The sequence below is a fragment of the Anomaloglossus baeobatrachus genome, chromosome 3 (genome assembly GCF_048569485.1).
Source record: "Anomaloglossus baeobatrachus isolate aAnoBae1 chromosome 3, aAnoBae1.hap1, whole genome shotgun sequence".
Classification (NCBI taxonomy): domain Eukaryota; kingdom Metazoa; phylum Chordata; class Amphibia; order Anura; family Aromobatidae; genus Anomaloglossus; species Anomaloglossus baeobatrachus.
Window position 1 is genome coordinate 425,682,628 of NC_134355.1, and position 21,433 is coordinate 425,704,060.

The 21,433-nt window shown below is 48.2% G+C and overlaps 1 protein-coding gene across 7 annotated transcripts in view; it reads right to left on the reverse strand.

Annotated features, from left to right (window-relative positions):
* The window catches only part of VWA5B2 (von Willebrand factor A domain containing 5B2), a 109,329-nt gene extending 90,646 nt beyond the window's left edge, over positions 1-18,683 (reverse strand). For 3 of the 7 annotated variants that reach the window (XM_075340354.1, XM_075340352.1, XM_075340348.1), the window contains exons 1-2: positions 18,320-18,604; positions 8,460-8,605 (exon numbers count right to left, since the gene is read on the reverse strand). In XM_075340354.1, coding sequence (XP_075196469.1) covers positions 8,460-8,598 — 139 coding nt within the window. In that variant the 5' untranslated portion in view covers positions 8,599-8,605; positions 18,320-18,604. The other 4 variants (XM_075340351.1, XM_075340349.1, XM_075340350.1 and 1 more) reach the window with 4 other exon arrangements.
* Between the last annotated feature and the right edge of the window lie 2,750 nt (positions 18,684-21,433).

The window sequence follows — 21,433 nt, forward strand, 5'->3', positions numbered from 1 at the left end:
ACGCCGGCTCCGTGCAAGCGCAGCGTCGCTTGCACGTCGCTGCTGGCTGGGGGCTGGTCACTGGTGAGATCTGCCTGTTTGACAGCTCACCAGCGACCATGTAGCGATGCAGCAGCGATCCTGACCAGGTCAGATCGCTGGTTGGATCGCTGCTGAATCGCTAAAGTGTGAAGGCACCCTTAGTCAGCCAAGTGCTTGTTCAGCAATCATCTACTCCTCATCCCATCCCCAAAACCCATGCACTGTCAGCTGAGTATTTAATGCTCTTATAGTAAGGAAGGGGTAAAAGTGGCCATACACATTATAGATGACCGATACATATGGGGTTGTCCGACTCTCCTCTGAACGCAGAGGTTAGGAAATAAAGAGGTCTGGCATGTTGGATTTCAATATGCTGACTCTTTTGTGGGTTTTTAAAGATATATAAACTGCCACCAGATGTGTCTGGCAGTGGCTTACTCCCAATACTGAGAACCCATGCAGATTCAGTGGCCAGAAGGAACAGCTGTTAGCTGTCGGTTCAAGACTTGTTTGGCCATCTCATGGCCAGTATAAGCTCTGGTGGTGGCTTATCTCCTGTAATAAATAAGCTTCCTGTCCTCCTTCTCCCAAAATCTGCCATCAGGGCAGAGCCAATACACACCTATACATATCAGAAGTTTGAAAAGTTCCACTTAACACTAGAAGTTCCAGAAATTTCGAGCTCCATAGGGGTCCAAATTGGTTGAAATGTTAAATGACCCCTCTCTGGGACTTCTAGTGTTAAACACATGTGTTTGGCCGACATTCCTGAAAATAGGTCCACTAGTGATGGGTGAACGTGCTCGGCGCTGCTCATTACTCGATCTAGCATTAGTGTGCTTGGGTACTCGTGGTGCTTCGTAGAGTATCATGGGTGCTCGGATATTTCAGCCATGAAACGACAACCACAACACACAGTCTAGATTCACTACATGATGTGCAGGTACCCAAGGGAAAGCCAATTGCAGTCTCTGAATGGCTCTCCAGGGGGATAAAACGACGTTGTTGGACACATTGTGAACAAGAACCCCCCCCGCCCCTCATATTGGAAATTCTCTGTTTATGGCTGGCTGTATGTTGGTGGAGACGCCTTTCCATAACGTGTAGAGCTTGTTCAAGCGTCTGACCAGCTCGATTCGAATAACAAGCATTCAAGCATTTTAGTGCTTGCCCACCACTAGTGTCCACCTTTATTCACAAGCTGAAGTTCCCTAGAAAACAAATGATTGCAATCCAGAAAGTTAACCACCACTGGCATATTTCTGGGCATTTCAGATTGTCTCCCTTGGGAGCCTTATAAACAGATTCATGCTTCACCATAACACGGTATAAAACAGAAGATAACAGAATAATCCAATTACAAAAAGTTGGGACCATGTGTAAAATGTAAAGAAAACAAATGCATAGATTTGGAAATCTTATATAGCCATATTTTCTTCAAGATAGAATGTAGAACATAAATCAGAAGTTGAAAGCTAGACATTTAGAAATTAGCAACATATCTCAAAACAGTTGGGACAGGGCCATGTCTACCCTTGTGTAGTATCCCTTCTTTTTACAGCAGTCTGTAAAGGTCTGGGAAGTGACAATTTGTGAAGCCATGTTGTTTTGATGGATGCAGTTTAGCACTATATGGAGAGAAGGTATGCAGATTCCATTTTTCATATTTTCATTCTTACATATAGCTATTGGATTTTTCATGTCAGTATTCACACAGCAGTTTCTGCTTTTCATATATTCCCCTTACATAGTCACTGGTGTGCATACTTTCTCTCCATATAGTGTAGATTTTTTAGGTTTTTGCACCCAGTTCACTCAGAATGGTGTTCCAGATGTTATTTCTCGATTGATTTGTAGTTTAGCACTGTCTTACTGAAAAAAACAGATTTTTGTGTACTCACCATAAAATCGTTTTCTCTTAGCCATCATTGGGGGACACAGGACCATCGGTGTTATGCTGCCTATCCATAGGAGGACACTAAGTAGATGCAAAAAGCAATAGCTCCTCCTCTGCAGTATACACCCCCTGGCTGGACCAGGCAACCTCAGCTTTAGTACACAAGCAGTAGGAGAAAAAAGAGAAAAAAAAAAAAAAAAAAAAACTTACCTCAACGGAGGAACATGAGAAAAAAAAGAGAGTCATAACCAAATAAGCTACTGAGAGAACCAAGGCCAAACAGGGCAACTGGCTGGGTGCTGTGTCCCCCAATGATGGCTAAGAGAAAACGAATTTACGGTGAGTACACAAAAATCCGTTTTTCTCTGACGCCTCATTGGGGGACACAGGACCATGGGACGTCCTAAAGCAGTTCATGGGTGGGAAAAAATAAAAGAAGACAACACAACCCAAGGACTAGGAACCAGTCCCAGACAGCCTGGAGCGCCTACTGAGAGAGGTGCTCTACTGCCGTTTGCAGAATTTTCCTACCCAGATTTGCCTCAGTTGAAACCTGGGTATGGACTCTGTAATGCTTTGAAAACGTATGTAGGCTAGACCAGGTCGCAGCCTTACACACCTGTTCCACTGAAGCCTGATGCCGAATGGCCCACGAAGCGCCAACTGCTCGCGTGGAATGAGCCCGCAGACCACTAGGTATGGGCTTGAATTGCAAGCGGTAGACTTCCTGGATCGCAGAGCGAATCCAGCGAGCCAGAGTTGCCTTTGAAGCTGCCTGTCCCTTCTTAGGCCCCTCAGGAATGACGAACATAGAGTCCGTTTTCCTAAAGGGGGCTGTCCTGGATATGTAATATCTGAGAGCTCTGACGAGGTCTAACGAATGCAGAGACCTTTCCACCCTATGAACTGGGTGTGGACAAAAGGAAGGCAGAACAATGTCCTCATTCAAATGAAACGGGGTAGGAACCTTTGGAAGAAAATCCGAAAGGGGGCGCAGAACCACCTTGTCCTGGTGAAAGATCAGAAAAGGCTAGCGGCAAGAGAGTGCTGCCAGCTCCGAAACCCGTCTGATGGACGTAATTGTCACCAGGAATGTTACCTTCCAGGACAGAAGAGCAAGAGAGGATTCCTTGAGAGGTTCAAAGGGAGACCTCTGGAGACCGTCCAGAACTTGAGGTCCCATGGGTCCAGCGGCCGTTTGTACGGGGGAACTAGATGGGAAACGCCCTGGAGGAAGGTCTTGACTTGCGGTTTTTGAGCCAGGCCGCATTGATAGAAGATTGAGAGTGCTGAGACCTGCCCTTTAAGGGAACTGAGAGCCAACCCCGCTTGCAAGGCAGACTGCAGAAAGTCGAGAATTTTGGGGATGGCCAGAGGCATAGGCTGGACGTTAGTTTCCCTGCACCATGAAAAGAAGATTTTCCACGTACGGTGGTAAATGCGGGATGAAGCAGGCTTTCGGGCGCTGATCATGGTGATGATAACCGCGGGGGAGAGTCCCGCTCTTGTTAATACCCAAGTCTCAATGGCCATGCCATCAGCTTCAGGGCTCTGGAGTTCTGATGGGAAATGGGCCCTTGGCTCAGCAAGTCTGGTATGTCTGTAAGGCGCCACGGTACGTCTGCGAGCATTTGAACTAATTCGGCGTACCAGGCGCGCCTGGGCCAGTCCGGTGCTATCAGTATCACCGGGACTCCCTCTGCCTTGATCTTGCTGATTACCCACGGCAGCAGGGGTAGAGGTGGAAACATGTAAGGCAAGCGGAAGTGGTACCAGGAGCAGACTAGAGCATCCGCGCCGATGGACTGCGGGTCGCGTGACCTGGCTATGAACACGGGTCCCTTTGCGTTCAACCTTGAGGCCATTAGATCCACGTCTGGTGTGCCCCAGCGAGTGCAGATGTGTAGAAACACTTCTGGGTGGAGAGACCATTCTCCGGCGACTTAGAAAGACTGCTGCTCAGTTCTCTACCCCTGGTATGTGTACTGCTGATATCACTGACCCCGTCGATTCGGCCCAGCTGAGGATCTTGTGGGCCTCGAGATAAGCCGCTTTGCTGCGGGCGCAACCCCTGCCGATTGATATAGGCTACAGCTGTCGCATTGTCCGATTGGACTCAAATCTGACGACCCGCTGGCAGAGGGCAGAACGCCCTGAGCGCGAGGAAGATCGTGCGGATTTCCAGGATGTTTATGGGTAGGGGAGACTCCTGGGGCGTCCAACGTCCTTGAGCAGTGTGGTGCCGGTACACTGTACCCCAGCCTAGGAGGCTGGCGTCCGTGGTCAGGACCAGCCAGTTCACTGGGAGAAAAGATCTCCCATTGGATAGGGATGAGGGCCGAAGCCACCAGCGGAGTGCATACCTGACTGAAGGCGTCAGGTGAAGAGGTTTGTCCAGGGAGAAGGGGCTCTTGTCCCAGGCAGCTAGAAGGTAGCCACACTAAGCGGGATATGGTGTCCACGGTGATCTGTACGCTGGTTGAGCAGTCACGGAAGGGGGCCTTGATGAGGAGGTCGTCCAAGTAAGGGAGAACGACTACTCCCCTGGCGTGAAGGACGCTCATGACGGCTGCCATGACTTTGGTGAAGACCCTTGGTGCGGTGGCAAGGCCGAAGGGTAGGGCTACGAATTGAAAATGCGAGTCCTGAACTGCGAAGCGGAGGAACTTTTGGTGATCTGGAGCGATGGGTATGTGCAGGTACGCGTCCTTGATATCTATGGAAGCGAGGATTTCCCCTTCGACCAAGGATGCAATAATGGACCTTAGGGACTCCATTCTGAATCTCCGTACGTGCACATGTTTGTCAGGTGTTTGAGGTCCAGGATGGGTCGAACTGACCCATCCTTTTTGGGGACCACAAAGAAATTGGAATAAAAACCCCTGAACTTCTCGTCGTCCGGGACGGGTATTATCACTCCTGCTGTTTGGAGCGAGTGGATTGCTGAGAAAAAGGCCTCGCGTCGTTTTCGAGTATTTGGGGGGTTTGAGAGAAGGAACAGACTCGGGGGTCTGGTCCGAAATTCTATGTGGTAACCGGAAGACACAAGGTGTTGCACCCATTAGTCGTCTGAGGCAGCAGCCCAGATGTGTTGAAAGAGCCGCAGTCGACCTCCTACAAGGAGTGTGTCTTCTGGAGCGCCAAAGGAGTCATGAGGGGGGAAAACTTCGTGGACGAGTCTCCCTAGTCCTGGACTGTGTCTAGGCTGCCATGATGAAGTGGGTTTCGGGGAGAGCTGAGAAGGTCGGTCCCTGCGTAGTCCGCGGCTAGTTCCGAAAGGAGCGGAACGAGGAATGTGGACATCTGGCGAAGGTCGTCCTGGGCTTCCGCTGGGAAGGGAGGTACTCTTTCCTCCCGTGGCGTCAGAAATTAACTTGTCCAGACGTTCGCCAAACAATCGGTCTGGAAAAAAGGGAAGGCCCGTGAGAGACTTCTTGGAAGCAGAGTCCGCTCGCCATTGTCTGAGCCAGAGAGCTCTACGGATGGCTATGGTATTGGAGACGGCAAAAGCTGCGCAGGTAGCAGCATCAATGAAGGCCTGCATGAGGTACTCCGCCGCAGCGGCAATTTGAGCTGTTACCTCTGTGACGGTATGAGGGAACTGGGATTCCTCAAGCGAAATGTTAAGGGATTCTGCCCAGACAGAGATCGCCTTTGCGACCCACACAGAGGCAAAGGAGGGCGAGAGGGAGGAACCCGCAGCCTCAAAGGCAGAGCGGGCGAGGTGCTCCACCTGTCTGTCGGGTCCTTGATGGAGGAACCATCGGGTAAAAACAGGAGCGTTTTTGTGGCAAGGCGGGAGACCGGGGCGGATCGGCCCAGCCCTTAGGTGCAGGTGAGGCTAAAGGGTACCGGGACTCCATGAGTTTACGGTTACCGAAGCGCCTGTCAGGCTTCTCTCTTTGCTTTGTGAGGATATCCTGAAACTCTGGGTGATCAGCGAAAACCTTTTGGGGTTTCCTTGCCCTCTTAAAGGAGACCACATGGTCAGTGGTAGTGGATGGGGGATCCTCCACATGCAGAGTTTGGTTGATTGCTGCTATAGGGAGTCTATTGCAGTTTGATCATCTGGGGAGGGTGAAACCAAGGAATCATCCTGGTACAAACAGCATTCTCCCTCCTCCAGCTCTTCAGAAGCCGGAGCGTGTGGGAGAGCCTGCCCTGTGTGCTCCCGAGGGAGAGCCATGGGGGCCATGAGAGAGTGCTGGAGGCACCCGGCCGTGTGCTCTTTTCCTGATCCCTGCAACCGGTGAAGCATGGGCCCGGATTATCTCAGAAGAAACCTCCATAGGGGTATCCTCAGGCTGCGTTCCGTCCAGGGACCCAGAAGGGTGTGGAGGACGACATTGCATAGCCAGCACCAGGTTCAGTGACAGTTTTTCCATGAATTGGGACAGAAACTGTGCCCATTCCGGTGGGCTGGGAGCCCTAGGCTCTGGGCTGACGGTTTCGGCGGTGGTGGCGGGGGGGGTCTTGGGGGACTATAGGGGCACAGGACTCACAGAGAGAAGAGATGTGTTTAAGTGGTAGCTCAGCGTGGCAGGCAGTGCAGGCTGAATAATAGACTATGTGAGCCTTAGCACTCTTAGTACCCTTAGAGTTCTGCATGTTCCTAATAGGAGTATGCCAGGAGGGGGAGCAATGATATGCAGAGCTACAAGTGAAGCAGTGGGAAGCAAGGATTGTATTTGCTTCGGTGTACCTCACCAGAATCAGCCGATGGCCCTCGTCCTCAGGAAGGAGTCTCTGTGGAGATCTTCGCGCGTTTTCCTGGGGGGCGGGGCTTATCGCGGCCCGCGGGGCTTAGCGCTAAAAGCGCGCCAAGAAGAAGTCAGTGTGCCCCCCTGCTGTCGACAGTAAAAAACGGCAGGAAGGGAGCCTTTGAGACAGTTTTTCTCCCCCTCCAGTCAGCACACAGCTACCAGTAGATTATCTCTGCAGGATTCCCTGCAATCAGCAAGGGACTCCCCCTCCTCCAGCCAGCACGCAGCTATGGTGGGAATAAAGACTGTAAATTCAGCAGTCTTGGGAGCCTTCCCTGCACAGTCTTTCTCCCTTTGTCTGGGAAACCAGTCAGAGGGGGATCTCACCTTAACACTGCCTCAGTCCAGGCCGTGGAAATAGCAGAGTCAGCCTGCTGTGTCCGGCCACACAGGTGCAATGTATCAACTCAGAGCATGCAAAGCGGGGCTGAGGAATTGTGCCTCTGCTCTGGGCTCTGGAAAATCGGTGTCTGTGGGACCCGTCGTCCAGTAAAAGGCAGCCCAGGATCCAGCGTCGCAGGAGGGGGTACGTGGAGGCAACATTCCGCGTTCCCGCCCATTGATGGTATTGGGAGATCGGTCCCTAAGGGAAACAGTCGCCCTCAAAAAATAACAAAACCTTAAAAGGATATGCCTCCTACAGACACTAAGCTAAAACTGAGGTTGCCTGGCCGGGCCAGGGGGTGTATACTGCAGAGGAAGAGCTAATGCTTTTTGTATCTACTTAGTGTCCTCCTATGGATAGGCAGCATAACACCCATGGTCCTGTGTGCCCCAATGAGGCGTCAGAGAAATGCAAGGCTTTCCCTGAAAGCAGGAGCATATTTTGTTCTAAAACCTCTATATTTTTCTGTGTAAGCTGCCCATGCCATAGGTACTAAAGGATCCCCACACCTTCAAAGTTGCAGGCTTTTGAACTGTGTGCTGATAAGCTGGATGGTTCCTCTCCTCTTGAGTCCAAAGAACATGGAGTCTGTAGTTTCCTTAAGGAATTTAAGTTTTGATTCATCTGATGACAGAACAGTTTTTCATTTTGACTCCATCCATTTTAAATGAGCTTTGACCCAGCGAAGACGGCAGCGTTTCTGGATTGTGTTGATATATGGTATCTTTTTTGCATGATAGAGCTTTAGCTTGTATTTGTGGATTACACTGCAAACTGTGCTCGCAGATACTAATGTCTGGAAGTATTTTTAGGCCAAAGTAGCAACCTGCATGTCCAAATCATGCCCATTTTAAGGCACTGCCGCATGAGGGCCCGTAGATCTCTAGCATTCAATATTGACCCTCTGACTTGTCCTTTGTACACATGGATTTCTTCAGATTCTCTTAAGCTTTTAATTATATGTACTGTAGGTTGTGTGATATTAAAGGTTTTTGCAATTTTATATTGAGGAATATTTTTTAAAATTTTCCACAATTTTTAGAAGCAGTTATTCACGGAATGGTACACCTCTGACCATCTGTACTAAGAGACTCTGCCTCTCTAACATGCCCTTTATATATACAGATATGTGACAGTTGAAAATTGACCCTTAACAGTTTTTCATTAGTTCCATTTAAGATGTCCATTTAAAGATGTTTTGCTGCCATCAATTTCTAAATTAGTTACTTTTGATACTGAAACAAAAAAAGTCTAACTTATGTCTTCTATTGCAAATAAAAATATGGCTATAAGAGATTTCGGAATGATTGCATTCTTGTTTTCTTTACATTCTGCACAGTGTCGGATACAATTTAACATATGAAGAACATTAAGTCCACAATTATAATCCCACCTTGTACTGTGTCACCACAGGTATTCAGGTAGGTCAACTGTGCACTGAGTCCCAGGCTAAACCCATTGGCACAGGCATTTACATATGATGCCTCAAGAGGGAGTTGCACCCAGGAGGATGAATCATACAGACCAGGCATTCTGCTACTGTTGAGAGAAAATGTTTCATTGCAGCATAATTACATGTAACATTCATACATAATGTATTCAACCCTTCACTGTTTATACTTGTAAAGAAAGTACAATAAACGAGTAACAAAGAATGTCAGAATAAATAGACTTGTAAAATTATATTCTATCTCAGGAGTAAAGTTGCATTCCTTCCCTGGAGGACACATCTTAATAAGACTATAAAATACAAACACATATTACCTTTGTAATACATTGTGCATTGCAAGTTATACTTTGCTTTTGGTTGAGCAGTTTTGGTAAGAGGAGTTGCACCTCTACACCCGGCGTGGCTAGGCCATATGTTATTCCAGTTTGCAGCTTCCACATGTCCCTTGTTTCCTAGCTGCATGGTGATGATGAGGAGTACAGTTTCCATGAGATCTGTTCTGGAGTTGGCTATGTTTACCAGTGGATTAATCATTTATCTGGACACCTTTAATCCACACATATACATAGATGACACAGTACAGACCACCTTTCCAGAGCCCCTGAGAATACGCAGTCTGCAGAGGGATGAGTCATTCATTATGCTACTGTACTAATCTGAAACATTTGTCTAATAACTTGACAGTAGTGAAATCCAGAGCCCACTTTTGAACAATTCCTCATTGCACCAAGTGCCATCCTGCCTAATTTTAAAATAAAAAAGCATTCCCAACAAGATGTTATCCCGTTACCCTTTCTACATAGGTTTGTAACGTCGTTCAATTATAATACATAAAGAGGTTGTCCACGGCATCCCATTCTTATTCCCTATATTTAGCACCATTAAAAAAAAAAAAAAGCCTATGTTTACCTCCTGTGGCGGTGCGGTTACAGCAGTGCCGGCGCTCACGTACCTGTGACTAACATGAGGTTGACACGTCACGTAAACCCGGCAACCAATCACTGCTGGCTTCTCTTTCCCCGCCTTCAGATTGAGAGTACTCAACAGGAAGTGAACGTTGTGGCTGGTCACTCACTTCCTGTTGTTTGCGTATACGTTCGAAGGCAGGGAGGGAGAAGCCGGTGAAGATCGACATCGGGGCTCATTTGACGTCACAACTTCACGTGAGCCCTGAGAATGTGAGTGCTGACACCGCTTGAAGCGCGCTGACATGGAAGAAGAGTATAAACTTTTTAATGGGGCCAAACACAGGCAATTAGAAGGGTTTGTTGTTGTAGTGGACAACCCCTTTAAAGATCACCATATTCCCAGGTTTGCAGTGCCACTCCAGTCCTCTTATGAGTCACGTGACGTTGAATACAGCTCACCCTATCACACTAAGGGGCACTTTGCACACTACGACATCGCAGCTGCGATGTCGGTGGGGTCAAATCGAAAGTGACGCACATCCGGCGTCGCAGTCGATATCGTAGTGTGTAAATCCTTTTTGATATGATTAAGGAGCGCAAAAACGTCCAAATCGTATCATTGGTGTAGCGTCGGTCATTTCCATAATTTCGGAAGGACCGATGTTACGATGTTGTTCCTCGTTCCTGCAGCAGCACACATCGCTGTGTGTGAAGCCGCAGGAGAGAGGAACATCTCCTACCTGCGTCCTGCGGCTCACGCCGGCTATTCAGAAGGACGGAGGTGGGCGGGATGTTTATGTACCGCTCAGCTCCGCCCCTCCGCTTCTATTGGCCGCTTGCCGTGTGACATGGCTATGACGCCGCCGCACGACCCGCCCCCTTAATAGGGAGGCGGTTCGCCGGCCAGAGCGACGTCGCAGGGCAGGTGAGTGCATGTGAAGCTGCCGTAGCGATAATGTTCGCTACAGCAGCTATCACCATGATATCGCAGCTGCGTCAGGGGCGGGGACTATCGCGCTCGGCATCGCAAGCATCGGCTTGCGATGTCATAGTGTGCAAAGTGCCCCTAAGTTTTGTGTGTGGACCAGAACTTTATGTATGGCCCAGAGGTGAACTCGCATAACTCAGAAAAGGTCCAGAGAAATGCTGGAAACAGTGAAAGACAGCGATCAGTAAAATATTACAATACAAATACTCTACATTACAAATATATTGTATTTAGAAAGGTTTTGGGAATTTTTGTTGGGAGTGCTTCGTAAAGGGAATCTGTAACCAAGGTTTTTGTCACCTAATTTAAGAACAGCATAATGTAGAGACAGAGTCATTGATTCCAGCAATGTGACACTTATTGGGGTAATTTCAATAAAATCACTGTTCTATGATATCAAAAGGAAAATGATCACTGGAGGACTAGTAAACCTGGTGATAGGTAGTCCTCCATATTCATGAGCTCTGTGTAACTCTGCATCCACCATTGATTGACAGCTGTCTACCCATATACAGTGTACACAGAAAGCAGCTAATCAGTGGGTGCAGGGTTATACAGAGCTCAACATTCAGAGAACTGCTAGATTTGCACCAGAGAAAACAGATTTCATTAAAATGACAGCAAGCAGCTCAGTAAGGGATACATCACTGGAATCAGGGTCTCTGCACCTGCATTATGCTGCTTAAAGAAGGGGTAGCAAAAACCTGATGATAGATTTCCTTTAGATGGCTAAGCCAGCCCTCTTCCCTGACTTTGCATCAGCAGTATAAGAGAAGGGTGCTGGTTTAAGTACTAAAATTAATTCTGAGGATTGAGAAATTTTGTAAGAAGAACCACCAGGCTTAGATAATAGACATCAATGTTTTCTTGCATTTTTTACCACAGGGACATATGAGTCAGCCAAATACTGCTGTCATGCAACCTGTAGCTGATTTACACAAAAATTATGCTAGGGAGTAATCAAAGTATATTAGTAAACTATAGGTGCAGGTAAGATACGATGACAAGCAAAAGAGTAACAATGTTTTGAACTTTTGACTTTAAGGCCCTGTGCGCACTAGACGGAATTTCCTGCGGATTTGCTGCATGTTTCGCTGCAGAAAATGTTCATAACATCTCTGCAGTGATTCACCAGCAAATCCTATGGGAAAAAAAATGCTGTGCGCACTATGCGGATTTTGACAGCTGAATATTTTGCTGCGGGATTCCCGCAGCAAAAACAATTGCATGCCACTTCTTTTCCGCAGCTCCTTGCGGTTTCGAGGTCTGGCAGATCAATCACCCGCTGACTCTGGGTCGGCGGAGGATTAATCTCCGGTATATAGCCAGATGCTGCTACCCATATAAAGTTTATGGGGAACAGAATCTGGCCCAAAGGGGTAGAAGCAAGCGCTTCATACTCACCGATGACCGGGCGGCTGTCACACTGCTCCCGTGGCGGCTCTTTCATCTTCCAGAGCCGGCTGCTCATTATTCCATGTCGTATTCACTCCTTCCCTGCTCACCGGTGGCTGTGATTGGTTGCAGGCAGACACACCCCCACGCTGAGTGACAGCTGTCTCAGTGCAACCAATCACAGCCGCCGGTGGGCGGGTCTATAGCGTACAGTAAATACATAATTAAACAAAAACGGCGTGCGGGTCCCCCCCAATTTTGATAACCAGCTAGGATAAAGCCTCACAGCTAGGGGCTGGTATTCTCAGGATGGGGAGCCCCACGTTATGGGAAGCCCCCCAGCCTAAAAATATCAGCCAGCAGCCGCCCGGAATTGCTGCATCCATTAGATGCGACAGTCCCGGACTTTTCCCGGTTCTTCCCGTTGCCGTAATGCGGTGGCAATCGGGGTAATGAAGGAGTTAATGGCAGCAGCCCATAGCTGCCACTAAGTCCTAGTTTAGTGATGGCAGGCGTCTATAGGACACCCCCTCATCACTAAACTGTAAGTGAAAGTAAATAAGCACAAACACCCCAAAAATCTTTTATTTGAAATAAAAGACAAAAAAGCCCCCTCTTTCACCACTTTATTAACCCCTAATAACAGCCCTCCAGGTCTGACGTAATCCACAACATGTCCCGCGACGCTTCCAGCTCTGCTACACCTGGCACTCACAGCGAGCGCCATAGACCATAACTGCTCACTGTGAGGGTCAAGACGCAAGTGAAGTGAGCCGCTGGGATCAGCGGTGACTTCACTGATGTGCTTTGCAGTGACAGGTGGAGGACTCCAGTGGTCACTGCACATCAGCTGACTGAAGTCACCGCTGATCTTATACTCACCTTCTCCTGCGAGGCTCCCTCCGGACACTGCTCTCCTGCTTCCAGGCCGGCTCATACATATGCAGTGCACAGCTGACCCGCAACAGCAGAGCGCCGGAGGCAGCCGCGTGGGACAAAAGCACGGGCCAGAAGACTTCAGCACCATGGACAGCAGGAGCGGGGAGAACTGCGAATTCCCACAGGGAACAACCTGCGGCAATTCCGCAACAAATATGCAACAATACGCAACATACCGCATGCGGATTTCGGTGCAGATTTTTTGTGTTTTTTTCCCGCAGGTGCGGTAATCTTTCAGACCCTGCGGAATTTTCTTAAGAAAATTCCATTTTCTAGTGCGCACAGGGCCTAAGGCTTCATATCTCATTATGCACTATAGTTTCAATCATGAGACTACCATCAGTTTATAGACAATCATCTTGGCTATATCATACATAAATTTGACTTGCAACTACTTATCATATTAGTTACACAGATTCCTGTCATTTCACTGCATTGTTACTGTTTTGCTCCTAAAAATCTAAATTTTAAATTTTCTTTATTTTGTAATGCCACCTTTGGCTTTCAACACTGCCTGAATCCTTCTTTGCATGCTCTCGATCAGATTCAATCATGAAAACTGATCCCAGGTATCTTCTACACATTCCCAATGTTGGTGTATACTGGTCGACTCATTTGGATATGTATACGTCGTTTGATTGGGTTGAGGTCTGGGGACTGTGAGGATCAATCCACCACCTCTACATCATTGTCATTGAACCTATTCTTTGTCAATCTCGATGTATGCCGCTGGTTGTTCTCCTGCTGGAACAATTTGTTGTCCTTTTCATACCCATAGTACTAAGTGTACAAAGTAACTCGTCTTATAGGATACTCACATAAAACTCAGCATTCAGATCACCATCGATCCTGATCAAGTATCCAAAGCTTTTGGCTGTGAAACAACCCCACATCATCAGACTTCCTCCACCGAAATTGGTAGTGCCTTCAATTTCTTGATCCGTTACCCCCTTTTTCCCCTTGTTTCTTCCAGACCAGTTTACTTCCATCAAAACCTAGTCTATTGACTTTCTTCTCATCGCTCCACATCACCCATTTACAATCTTTTACTATCTAATTTTCATGCTTTTTTGAACTTGAGCCGATGATTCTTATAACAATATTGATGTTGAGGCTTTTTTACCTATATTCTGGCCACCATTCCAGAATTATATAAAGTGCATCACTTAGTGCTTGCACGGATGTCTTTGATCGCACTATTATGAAGCATACAAGCCATCTCCACTGTCGGGTTTGTCACACCAGAACTGATATACCTTGTGATGAGCCGACTTGTTGACTGATATTTTGCCTGGACATTCACTTCTTGGCTTTTGAATGAATGGGTGGACTACATTTCGTATTCTTCCAACTGTCATGGCACTTACATGATGCAATTTGGCAGTTTTCTTGGCCGAGAGACTATTAATGAGCTGGATGATACTGTTTCTGTTTTCTTGGAAATCTTCATGACTGCTCCTCAATTCAAACCAGTGACCTTTCACTTGGGAATCAACCTAATAAAATACTGAGCTATTAGGGAAAGTGAGAACAGGTTGTAATTTGTAGTATACAGGAAGAAAAAGATTTTTCCACCACCAGGAGCAAAACGGTAACAATGTAGTGACATGACAAGAATCTGCATAACTAATCATATGCTAAATAGTTGCAAATCAAATTTATGTATGTCAAATGTTTAAAACATTCTTACCTATGTGCTCTTCAGTGTAGATATGCAGAATAGCTCTTCATACATATACACCTATCAATCTCCCCTCTGCTGCTTTGTACTGCTAGGAAGGTCCCTTATCATTCTCCTCTCATTTGCATGTGAACACTGAATCAAATCAGAGGTTGCAAAACCGACCAAAGCGTCAACATGTGGCTACTAATTGGCTGCAACAGCCACATGCTGACAAAGCCGGAAAAGGAGTGGGAACTGGGAACGGGGAGAGGAGTGGTACAGAAGAGCAAAGGGGGATTAGTAGGCAAGTATATACTGTAGTATTTATTTTTCAAATCACATGCTTGGGCCATCTGCAAAATGAAAGGTTGGAAAACTCCTTTAGGCCCTGTGCGCACGCTGTGGTTTTTGCCGTGGATTTGCCGCGGTTTAGCTGCATGAATTGCTGCAGAAAATGTTCATAACCTTTCTGCAGTCCTTCCCCAGCAAAACCTATGGTAAAAAAAAAAAATGCTGTGCGCATTTCTGTCATAGATAATGGTAAAAAAAACAGGGACCAACCCGCAGCAAACTGCGGAAAATACGTGGGTGCGGTTTTACCGCGGGTGCGGTATTCTGCCAGAGGGTACGGATTTTTCTTAAGAAAAGTCAATTTTCTAGTGCACACATAACCTTAGGCCTCTTTCACCTGGCAGTATTTTGCATCAGTGTTTCATCTGTATTTGGATGCAAAAATCAGTATTTGCTCTCCAAAACACTGAACAAGTGTCAGTATTTTAATTATTGTTCTTCTCTGTAAGTTCCACTCCTGGTTTTGGCATCCAAACATTGATAAAACACTGACGTATGAAAGAGGCCTTAGGGTATGTGCGCACGTTGCTTTTTACCTGCCTTTTTGCTGCTTTTTCTTCTGCGCTGTTTAATGCCAAAATGGATGTGTTCTTCTATTCAAGCAAAGTCTATGGGAATTTGGGTTTCTTGTTCACACTATGTTGTTCAAAATGCTGCCTTTTTGTGGCAGAACTTTGGTCAAAAACTCAGCTTTTCAAAGAAGCAACATGTCAATTGTTTTTGCCATTTGGGTTTTGCACTGCAAAGCTGAGTTTTTGACCAAAGTTCTGCCACAAAAAGGCAGCATTTTGAACAACATAGTGTGAACAAGAAACCCAAATTCCCATAGACTTTGCTTGAATAGAAGAACACATCCATTTTGGCATTAAACAGCGCAGAAGAAAAAGCAGCAAAAAAGCAGGTAAAAAGCAGGTAAAAAGCAACGTGCGCACATACCCTTAAAGGGAATCTGTCAGTAGGATTTGCTATGCAATCTGAGGGCACTGTGATGTACTTGCAGAGTCTCTGATTCCCGCAATGTGTCACATAGGCTGCTTTCACACTACATTTTTTTAACATGCGTCATGAACGTTTTTTTGCTGTAAAAGCGGATCCTGTTTTTACAAAGAAAAACGCATGCAAACGTTTAAAAAATGTTTTAAAGTGTTATTTTGCAGGATCCTGTCACTTGACGTTTATGGGCGGGCATTGGAGTCATGTGATCGGGAGTGAGGGGAACTGAACATGACAGACTGGGAGCCGGCATCTGACAGCTGTGGAGGCTCGTAACCAAGGTAAACATCGGGTAACTTGCTTGGATACCCGATATTTACCTTGGTTACGAGCGTCTGCAGCTGCTAGGAGCCGGGCTTCCTGCACACGTAACCAAGGTAAACATCGGGTATCCAAGCAAGTTACCCGATGTTTACCTTGGTTACGAGCCTCCACAGCTCGAGAGGGGTAGAGGGGTAGAGGGGTAGAGGGGGAGAGGGGTAGAGGGGTAGAGGGGGAGAGGGGGAGAGGGGTAGAGGGGGACTGATCACACCAGGCTGGTTTCTGGGCATGCTCAGTAGAGAAAGCAGGATCCTGTCTATCAGCATGCCAGCGTTCACATGCGTTTGCATGCAGTATAGTCAGGATCCAGCAATTTGCAGTATTTGGACGCAGCTCAAAAACGCTACAAGTAGCGTTTTTGAAAAAAGTTAAAAAACTGCAAGTTGCTGGATCCTCACTATAACGCACGCAAACGCATGTGAACGCATGTTGACGCGAGTCCATTGCAAATGCATTGAAATGAAAACGCATTTGCACTGGATCCGTTTTTGCGTTAAAAAAAAGTTCAGGACGCATGTTAAAAAAAACATAGTGTGAAAGCAGCCTTACTGGGCTGATTTTTGTAGGTTTCAATAAAATCAGTGTTTTAACAGCAGGAAGTTATTACTAGAGGACTAGTGGTCTCGTGCCATACATACCTCCTGTTATGTGAAACCTTGCACACACCACTGATTGGCAGTCTATGTAAGCTAAGCTGTACTCAAACAGCTGTCAATCAGTGTTGGGGGTGGTATACCTGCTGCAGAGAAAAAAGTGACTTTACCAAACAGCCTAGTGAGTGAAACATCACTGGAATCAGAGTCACTGCCCTTACATCATGCTGCTCTCAGATTACATAACAAAAATCTACTGACAGATTCCCTTTAATATCTGATATCTGTCTGACTTATCTAATTCATATCTGACCTGTAGGAGTGGTGAAAATATTATTGCTCATACTTTTTTTTTTTTTTAAATTAGGACTATATCCAATGTATAAAATGTAAATGTGACAATAAGCAAAATGTGAGGCAAGGCGTTGTAATACGGACGGAGACAAATTATTTTAAACAATAAAGTAGCAAGATGTAAAGAAAACAGCTGTAAACAATAGTATATAAGCTGTTCTATCACATTATCAGTCGTATTAGATTCTTGGAAAGATGGGTGACAAACGGTGTGGCTACAAGTACTGTTTCTACATGGGGAGGGGGTCACCCAATCGTTCTATACTCCCGAATGAGATAACCCCTTAAATTGGGTCAGCAAATATTTTGGGAGGTCACCAAAATGACTTCTGAAGGCAAAATGACCAACCGGAGTGATTTTCATATCTGTAATGGCGGAATAACAACTATTATAGATATTAGAAAACAATCCAAAACCTAAGGGGATGGCAGCAATTTAATGGGTGCACTGGCTGCTTGGTTATTACCAAATGTACAGATTTATTCAGGGATCTGGAAAAATTGGGGAGAGGATGAAGTGGCAGCCATGACTACTGTGACCCACCCACCCCCAAAATACTACAGAACAAGTAAACGTTTTTTAAGATTTCTATTCCAGAGGCGATCTTTATAGGATTTTTGGGGGAGGGATTATAATTGCAGGCTATACCCCATCTTGTCAGCAAAGATCCTGCAAAAAGATCTGTAACATTAAATATGCATCAGATCTATAGGACACAGACTGACAGGACAAGACAGATGCAGCATGATCATCAAACACCATACTGCATAACAAACAAAAACCTCTGTGTGTGTAATTTTATATATATATATATATATATATATATATATATATATATATATATACACACACACATATATGGGTTGACCCCATCACTTGTCCAGCCTGCTACAGTACATTGACCAGGTCAAAGTGTGCCGATCACTGTTAGCACTGAAATCAAATTCCAAGCAGCCCCCCCCCCCCCCCAAAAAAAAAGTTACTAACACATGTCAGAAGCTTGTCAGCATTGCATTAAGAGGTACAGTTTTCAGAAGAAAGCAGCTACAGCCCAGAGCCACCTGTACCTGGCACCAGACTTGGTAATAAATGCTACCATTTCCTGTCACACTTTTTTGGGGTTAGAAATAAGAAGAGGGGTGAGCTAGGAATAAGTGATTTATAAAAGTAACATGCCCCCACCCTCTCCAGAGTATCTCACCCAAGAAGTGGTCAGCAACATCTGCAGAAGATCACACCTACATATACCCAGCCAGGAGCCCTGGAAGCAGCTCATCACTCATACATGCCAGCCTACCCCTCAGCTAATGGCAGGAGGTGACAGATCCAGATAAGTGTACCCTGACCCCTAAGGGCAGTGGGTCACTGCCCGTCCTGAGAGGGTGTCTTCTCCATCACCTCAGTATAAGGTCCCTGGGACGGTGCCAGCACTGCAGAGAGGAGCGGCCGCTTGGAAGTATGGAGGGCGCGGTCTGAGCTTTCTCCAAGCTGCTTCCTTATCAGAGAGCAGGACGGTGTGCACAGTGCTGAGCTCAGGATGGCTCCGTGCTCTCGGGGTGCCGGCACCTCCTCTTCCCTTCCTCCTCCCTCTCTGGCGCAGGGAATGGATCAGTTAGAGCTTTGCTGTACTTCAGCTCTTTCCCACCTGCACTCTGTGAGTCCAGTGAGAGGCCGCCCCTCTCCTCAGCAGGGCTCTGTGAGTCCAGTGAGAGGCCGCCCCTCTCCTCAGCAGGGCTCTGTGAGTCCAGTCAGAGGCTGCTCCTCTCCTCAGCAGGGCTCTGTGACCAGCATCTCCCCTGAGCTCTGTGAGTCCAGTGAGAGGCCGCCCCTCTCCTCAGCAGGGCTCTGTGACCAGCATCTCCCCTGAGCTCTGTGAGTCCAGTGAGAGGCCGCCCCTCTCCTCAGCAGGGCTCTGTGACCAGCATCTCCCCTGAACTCTGTGAGTGCAGTCAGAGGCAGCCCCTCACCTCAGCAGGGCTCTGTGAGTCCAGTCAGAGGCCGCCCCTCTCCTCAGCAGGGCTCTGTGAGTCCAGTCAGAGGCCGCCCCTCTCCTCAGCAGGGCTCTGTGACCAGCATCTCCCCTGAACTCTGTGAGTGCAGTCAGAGGCAGCCCCTCACCTCAGCAGGACTCTGTGACTGACATCTCCCTTGAGCTCTGTGATTCCAGTCAGAGGACGCCCCTCAGCTCAGGAGGGCTCCATCACTAGCATCTTCCCCTTGCTCCACTAAGTCCACTAAGAGGCAGCCACTCGCCTCAGCATGGCTCTGTGAATTGCCTCTCCTCTCAGGTGAAGTCCTGTAATGTCTGTCCATGACCCGAGGTGAACTTTTCACTTCCCCCATGACAGTGATGCGCCCACAGGGTCCCTGGGTTCACTACTTGTCACCAGGCCGGTGATGCTTGGGCTTGTCACGGTGGCCTGGCCCGGTTCCGTGACCCTGTCGGTATCAACAAAGAAGATGGAGGGGTTGGGGATGATGGGAGTAGTTGTCACGGTGTGTGGCCATGAGAGCAGCCGCTGCTGCAGAAGGTCTCTCTTCTGGGGCGGATGGTAACTCAGCTCGGATGTTGCAGCTTTCCACAGACAGAGCTAGGCCCCAGGGAGGCTGATGGTAGGAGTAGTAGCCGATTGAGCCGGAGCGGGGGTTGACGGCAATGATGGGGACGACACCAGGAATTACAGTTCAAGTTCTTCACCTACTGTAATATCGTCACCCGTGGAGTGCCGGTTTCCACCAGCCGATCCCGGCTAATTTGGAGGTCACTGCCAGTGTAGTGAAGGATGAGCCTTTCCCCCAGAGTTTCCTCCACCCCAGGTTTAGAGGACCTGGGCTGAGCTTCCAACTCCAAGCCACGGGCACCCTGACTAGCTTCCTTCCTCAGCAGTGTGATGTCTGGACCGAGGTCCCGACTTGACTAGTCGCCTGTCCTGAGCGGACTGCCCATGTGTGAATGTTGCTCCTTCTTTCCTCCCCTGTGTAGCTCCACCTCGCAGATGCTAACTAGTGAGTGGAAAGTGCCGTTCCCATGATGGCCACCTCCAACATCTACCCTAGCCCAGCCCCAGTGGTTGGCCACTAAGCTGTGTATATGGATGAAATGTGATCACACCGGAAATCAACCTCCTCCTTACCCGAAATGAATACTGCACCTTAAGTGAGGCGCAGTACCCTGTGGCGACTGAAGCCTCAGGGGCGCCACAACATCACCGTCAGAGAGAGAGGTCCACCCATCTTAGGACAGTAAACCCACCAAAATAAAAGGGTGGCACCTCTCCTCCGCATCAGTTCAGTTTCTTGTACCAAGATGGGAGACTCAGAAGCTGGCGCCTTTGGAGGCCGTAAGAATGGCTTACCTGCTGTGGTGCCGAAGCTCTGCCTCTCAAGCGTCCACCCAGGGTCTTCTGTGCCTCTGCGGTGGGGGGCGCAGGCATGGCAGGAGCGGATGGTTCCTCTGCCTGGTGATGCCTGGGTCTGCGTATGTGACGCCCTGGGCAAGCCAGGGGTCACAGGTCATCACACCACCACACCCTACACCCCAGTTAGGAACACCAAGGCTACCAAAATCCTTGTTGCCTTCCTCCAGGGGCTGATGTTCACACCAGGGGGTGGGCCAGGTGGTTGGCTCCGCCCACCGAGGAGTACACAGCCCTGGAGGCGGGAAAACCAGAGAGTCGAGTCAAGCTAGGGAAGTGAAGTGGTAGAGGAGCTGGAGAGATGAGTTTAGGAGGAGGAAGTAGAAGGAGTAAACAGTGAGAGTAGAGACAGTGGAAAGTGACAGTTGTAAAGCCTGAAGTTGGTCCGGGTGTGTGCCCCGGACAGTGACAGCAAGGTCAGCAGACGGCGGTGAGAGTCTGCAGGGGGACTGCTCGGAGGTTGCTGGAAGGACCGCGGACGGGTAGTGACCCGGCGGTCTGGAGCAGTATACGAAGAACAGTCAGCACCAGGGCAGGGGCCTTTCGGATCCCGGCAAGGCTAGGAGTCGCCATAATTTGCCAAATCCGTCAGTGAAGGGGACTTCTGTCTCCCAACAACCAAGTCCCGATTGAAGGCAACAGTCCAACCGCAACGGAGAGACACCGCCACCGCCAGGGCACCAGTTTCTCAGGGCCAGCGCCTGCGGGCAAAGTAGGGCTCCTCCGGCCCATATCCAAGCCGGGGAGCGGGTTACCGGTGGGAACCCATCGCAACCATTATCAACATAGGTGCAGGACAGAGGGACCGTCACCGTCACCTACTGGGGAAAGCAAGTGCAGCCGTCCGTGGGAACCGTCTTTCCAGCCGTGTGTTTTACCGAGAACTGTGTCATCGTCTCAGGCTGAGTGAGTACCACAGTGCCGCAAGGCACAGCGCTGCCCCCGCGTCCCTGCGCCCACCAAGCCCTGCATCTCCCACCTTATCACTGGGCCCC